The 6,273-nt window shown below is 42.0% G+C and overlaps 1 protein-coding gene across 11 annotated transcripts in view; it reads left to right on the forward strand.

The window, feature by feature from the left end:
- Positions 1-5,471, forward strand: part of mecom (MDS1 and EVI1 complex locus) — a 96,037-nt gene extending 90,566 nt beyond the window's left edge. For all 11 annotated transcript variants that reach the window (XM_085916174.1, XM_085916173.1, XM_085916175.1 and 8 more), the window contains 7 exons: positions 478-644; positions 724-801; positions 1,461-1,630; positions 1,785-1,929; positions 3,302-3,547; positions 3,632-3,818; positions 4,207-5,471. In XM_085916174.1, the coding sequence (XP_085772300.1) occupies positions 478-644; positions 724-801; positions 1,461-1,630; positions 1,785-1,929; positions 3,302-3,547; positions 3,632-3,818; positions 4,207-4,341 (1,128 nt within the window). In that variant the 3' untranslated portion in view covers positions 4,342-5,471. The remainder of the gene's footprint in view (positions 1-477; positions 645-723; positions 802-1,460; positions 1,631-1,784; positions 1,930-3,301; positions 3,548-3,631; positions 3,819-4,206) is intronic.
- The last annotated feature ends 802 nt before the right edge of the window (positions 5,472-6,273 follow it).

Genomic DNA, 6,273 nt, shown 5'->3' on the forward strand with positions numbered 1-6,273 from the left:
ATAGGTGGCAATTAATCAACTATGACCACCTCACGGCAAATAGTTTCTCAACCATATATCCACATAGAGTGCAGACAAGAAAGCGTAATTCTTGCCAGGATATCTGATGAAAGCAACTGTTGGACTTCATTAGCAGATTGCCTGCAGTCGTTAATTCTTTCCTTGTGTCTCTATCTGTCTTTTTAGGTGTTGTCTGTCTGAGAGAAAGAAAGAGTTGTGTCAAACCACGAAAAACTTTTGATGTCAAGAATGTAAATGTTGGCACTGAAATTAGGGTTATTGTCTCATAGCTCATATTTGAAACTTACTCATCTTTGGTTTTGGCCTATTTTTCATCCCAATATTTTGATCCACCTTTTTGTAGACACTGAAACAAAGAAACTAGACTCTTGAGTGTGAAATTCTAGCAGAATGGCATTTCCTAGTATTTGTAGTTTTACAATCATCCGGTCTCATCTTCCTGTTGCCTCTCTTCAGATGTCAGCTATTGAGAACATGGCTGAGAAGCTGGAAACATTGGGCTCCTTGAAGCCAGACTCTGGTGATCTGCTACGTTCTGTTCCTTCCATGTTTGACTTCAGAGCTCCGCCTTCAACACTTCCAGAGACGCTTTTACGCAAGGGAAAGGAGCGATATACTTGCAGGTAACTGCGGCATGCGCTGCAGCATTTATTATCAACATCACCAGGTGAATGATTTATTATTTTGTATTATGCTCATTAGATATTGCGGAAAAATCTTCCCACGTTCTGCCAACTTGACGCGCCACCTTAGGACTCACACAGGGGAGCAACCGTATAGGTTTGTGACTTCATTTACATAATTTCGGTGTGATGCCACTTCAACTCTGGTTGTTCACTGCTGTCCTTTGTCCCAATGCAAGTAACTGTAGAAAGTGTTGTAATTGTTGTATCCGGTTCTTTTAATATAATGAGTAATCCATCGCCAAAAGAGAAATTTGTAGTTACTTAGATGGAGGAATGTTGGCTCTAAACTTGTAGGAGGGCCTTTGACCACAGGGGAGCAAGAAAGACCAGCCCGGGTCTCCAGTCTGATAGCCTCCACTCCACGTACTGGCTTGTCATTAAAGATCACCGCTGTTTATTGTAATTTGTTATGGCGATAACACGGGGGGGTCCTGAGGGACAGCCAATCGAGCGAGTTAATTCCAGCAGAAGAAAAAGATGTAATCTTCTCGTATAATTTTGCATGAAGAAACTTGGCAAGAGCGAGTAATTTCGCTGGGATAGAGAACAATCTGTTGCGTGCTTATTGAGTGAGAGAAGAATGCAATTTTATTCAACTGGCTAGAGATGAGAGGCAATTCTGCTTCACCTTAAACAAGCTGCTCCATCATGTCTGGATCTGTGGGATTGCTCAGACTATGTGTAGATGTAGTTATGATTCCCACAGAACAATCCAGTCATGCTTTAAGTTGCTTTTTTTTTTGTTTTCTGCAGGTGTAAATACTGCGACCGCTCCTTCAGCATCTCCTCCAACCTGCAACGCCATATTCGCAACATCCACAACAAGGAGAAGCCCTTTAAGTGTCACTTGTGCGATCGATGCTTTGGTCAGCAAACCAACTTGGATCGTCACCTCAAAAAGCACGAGAATGGTAACCTGTCAGGTAAGGAGCCCAAAGCTTGAGAAGGTTGGATTAGTGTCGTTTTTACTTGAGCCACAAAGTTTCAATGCAGCCCAGAGACGGCCAGACTTTATCTCCAGCTGCTCTCATATAAAAATAATAAAAATAAATGTTTCTCCATTGTCTCTTTGCACAGGCACTGCAATGTCTTCCCCACAGTCTGAACTTGATGGTAGCAGCGCCCTATTGGACGACAAAGAAGACTCTTACTTCAATGAAATCAGAAATTTCATCGGCAACACAGGCCAAAGCCAAACATCACCGGACCCCTCTGAAGAAGGGTAGGTAGACATTTTCTTAACTTTAGATTTTATTATCTCTCCATCCCATCTTAGTAATTTGGTATTGTTGAGAGGGCAATCATGCGAGGACATGACAGCTCTTTCATGCATTAAATCAAGTGATGTCTCCGTGCATGCAAGTTCATCTGTGCATTATGCAAATACATTCTTGAAGCAGCGATCAGGTCAGATAGCAGTTGCGCAATCTGCTCGGCTCTCAGAGTTTGTTTTCACGCGCCTCACGTCGGTGCGATCACAGGCCCGATTGTACGACCAGATAGAGATCTCGTAGACTGCTCCGTGATTGAGCCTCCATGAGCAGGAGCAGGCGCAGGAGCCTCGGGAGTACGGGAAGAGAAACCCAAAGAAAGGGGGAGCGAAGCAGTTAGCCCGCCACATCTGGAACCAGCATGTCTGCCTTCAGGAAGAGGGTAGAGGGGGTGGGGTCACAAGGTCGGCCTGTGTTTCCTTTCAAAATGGTGCGCTTCTGACTGCTTCTGATAGATACTTTATCCCCAGCAAATTACCACGTTTGAAAGCATAATTAGCGAATCTGTTTTCTTAATCACAGAGCTCTCGCTGGCTCTTCAGGAGTCACTATTCGGAGCCGTGTGAGCTCGACGCGGCACACATACACATTTGCCCGGTTGAAGCTCACTCTAAAAGACAATACGGTTTCAACAACAGCTGATAAGGGACAAAAATGATAAATATATTTTACGTCTGCACACACTTAACTGTATTCACATCAAATCAGATGTCGTGTTGAGAAATGATGTGATGATGGGTGTTGCTTTCTTATCTGCACTATCGCCAGAGTTCATTGTGCAGGATTCTGGCGAAAGACATCTCTGAGCGTAATTAGTGAATCAGTCTGAATGCGTTTCCAGATGATTTAGCAAATGGTGGTTTCCTGTGGCACTGAAACAGAAGGAAAAATGAAGACTCTGGCAGTTTGGATAGCTGGTTCTCTTTCCCTTCACAAGGAGAGCAAAATGGATCGCTTGGCAGTGCACTCATAATTCAACTTCCAAATGGAGCTGTCAGCTAAATATTTTGCCTATTAGATGATTACTAGATAGTAGTGAAGATAAACAAGGAGAGAGGCTGAGCACTCCAGTTAAGTGCTGCAATGATGAAGTTGGTGCTGCTGTGCCCAGAGGGGCCCTGCCGCCTCGATGACAAACGAGATTCCGATTTTGGTCCGTCCCAGCTGCCATGTTCTGCTTTGCCGCTTTGTCCAAGAGGCCACAAGCCATTGTTTTTGCACATGCAGAAAGAGAGGAATGTTAAAAGAACATTCGAAAAGCACAACAACAACAAAACATGCAATGAAAACATTTCATATATGTGGTATATTCTTGGTCTGCAGTGTCAATGGCAACCCATTTGAAGAAGATAAGACTCTACTGATGGCCAGGCACACGTCACATGACTTAGAAGACGAGGACGCAGAGGAGCTTGCTGCTGATGAAGATGGGGAAGACCCCAGCAACACCCTAAATAAACCCAGAGAGGAGATGCCTCCAAGCGACATTAGCGATGACATCATGCAAGATGGAATGGACTTCAGTCGAACAAATGACTTGAGCCAGAGTTGTAAAATTTCTCCGAGGAGGTACATCTAATATCTGAATGTAATGGTGTCCATTTTTAATTTCAATTGCTGACATGAAGATATTTTTTTTTCCTGGGTTTTTAGTTATAAGGACGAGGAAGAGCCGAGTGGCTACTCCGCTTTGGATCAGATCCGTCACTTTTCAGACATCCACAAGCTTGAGGAGAGCGAGTTGAGCGATGGGGAAGGTGATGAAGACGAGCAATCGTTTGCGCCTGCCTCGCTGAATGATGCAGTCAAACAGCCGCTCTTCAGGAAATCAAAGTCGCAGGTAACAATATTTTTGGAAGTCATACTGTAAACTAGTGATGGGAATACATACGAAGCTTCAGATTTGCTTCATCAACCAGTTGTGTTTTTTGACTCTGCGGTTTAAAAAGGGTTTAGGATATATCAGTGTGTTTTCAGTCTAATTTTAAGCAGAGTGCCATCTGCAGGACTGGTTAAATACAACAAGTGCTTCATGAAGCAAATTTGAAGCTTCATTTTCCCATCATTAATCTGGTGACTGACCTGATAAAAAATAAAGGGGGTAATTGTTTAATGTGCTTATTAGGTGGGGTCATTTCATGGAAAGACAATAATAAACATTTGAAAATATTCAAAATTGATCCTTAATTGTCTTTCATGTGTGCAACAATTTGTCCTTTCCCATTCAGGCATACGCCATGATGCTTTCTCTAGCTGAAAAGGACTCTCTCCACCCCGCCACCCACACGCCGGCCTCTATGTGGCACAGTCTGGCTCGAGCTGCTGCTGAATCCACTGCCCTCCAGTCCCTCAGCCATGTATGATGGACACCTGCTTTTCACATTTGACGTCTCAAGGAACTCTCAATGTCTTTGGAGTGACTGCTAAGCAGAATCATGGCCCTTCTGACTGCTGAGTGGAGCGACTTGTACACAATACAAGGTCTTTGCAGACCCCAGCCCAGAAAACCTCAAAATATCCCTCTGAGACCTTAAAATGGATTTCCTAGTTTGGCACCTACCGTGGTGGAAATAATAAATCTAAAGTAATAATAGTCATATTTATTCTCTTCATTTGCACACCAAAGGCAGCTGGTGGACATGGAAGATGTGCTGATGTATCTTTGATAGACTGCATTCACTGCCCGGTTCACACAAAGCAGGGTGAACGTTTTCTGAAGTTGCTTGTGTCTGTCTCAAAGGCAAGTATCTTAAACTGTTAACAACAACACTGTCTTTAATGACATCATGTATATTCAAACTGTATTGCAATTCAAACCCCTGGGGTCCACATGTATTGCGTGTAAAAAATAAATGCACTTGATGTAATGAAGGGTGGTAACAACTTTAGTTCAAATGACTTTGTGTCATAAAAGTTTGAAAACAAGTCAATCATTGAGCTGTACACAATTGTCTACCAACCATTCTGTACTGCGTTCCAACCTGCCCGTCTGCGCTATCTGTGAAAGGTTATAAATAGTCATTTTTGTGGACAAAAAGAACATATGTTTTTTTTTTTTTTACTGAGATAAGTAGCCAGTGCTGAAGTTAAATGTTCTATAAATGGCATTTGTCTTTTTCCACAACATTGAATCCATTCTAGTCAACCAACAATACCACTAAATAGCTTGAATGCTAGTTGTTAACTACTCCATTCTTGTCTTTCAGTCATTTTAGACAATCATGATTTTGTTGGATTTTTTTTTTTTTTTTTTGATGTTGTCTGTGTTGTTGGTGTTGTTGTTTGTTGTCGTATGTTGATAATTGTATTTATTTCTTGGCAAACTGTAGTTTGTTTACTGAATAGCACTGCTCCAAGCCCGGGTGATGGCAGATTCCTCTCCCGGCCTATCGCAGACTTCAATGGAGTTTGTAGATTCCGTTGGAGAGCCAGATAGTATTAAACATACAACTCTTATTCTTTTAATGGAACTGGTTGAAGAATAGATTAGATTTTTTTAATGACAATTTCATGATTAAATTGTAAAAAAAAAAAAAAGATAAAATAAAACGAGAAAAAAAGTGTACAGAATGAAATCATTAAAAGACCCAGGTATCATTTGTTCATAAGCGCATGGTTGGTCTGCTAAGATTTGTGTTGACATTTTCTACGGTTGTCTGCAAGCTTGTGTGACGTTCAGTTCATGTTAAACCCTCGTGCCAAACTTAAAAAAGTAAAACAGACTGCTCTTATGTATTCTCCCCTTTTGAGGGATCACATTTTTGTTTTTGTCGTTGTTTATAATCAATTTTAAAAAGTAATCAGCAAGTTGAGGTACTTTTATTTTAATGCTTTTTACAATGTAACTGTTATGCATTTCAATTCAAATAATGTGGGAGGAGCAACTAAATAAAGGACTACAATGTGGATTGACTTGTCTTCCTTCCATCCTTTATTCTTCCACAGACATTTTACTCGTTCACTAGTAACCTCCCTCATAGGACCCCATATAAGCCCCCTTCCCATGGCCATAATTATGGCACCAACATGGTTTTCTACACATAGGTCAGAGAACCACCTGGCGCTTTCTTCTGGCACTCCCATGGCCTAAAAAACCACGAGAGAGTCTGAACTCTGCTCCTTTTTTTTCTTTTTTTTAATTCCTGGCCATTGGCTTCCATAGAGGGGATAGAAGGCCACAGCGCGTTTGAATGTGGTAGTGGGAGCAGAGGCAGGAATGTGTCCTCTTTATTTGTGTCTGTTTGTGGGGCATGATGGATGAGGTGGGTAGATGTGATGACCTGGCTCATCGCTCA

This window comes from Syngnathus leptorhynchus, chromosome 7 (assembly GCF_054491065.1).
Source record: "Syngnathus leptorhynchus isolate UIUO chromosome 7, UIUO_Slep, whole genome shotgun sequence".
NCBI lineage: Eukaryota > Metazoa > Chordata > Actinopteri > Syngnathiformes > Syngnathidae > Syngnathus > Syngnathus leptorhynchus.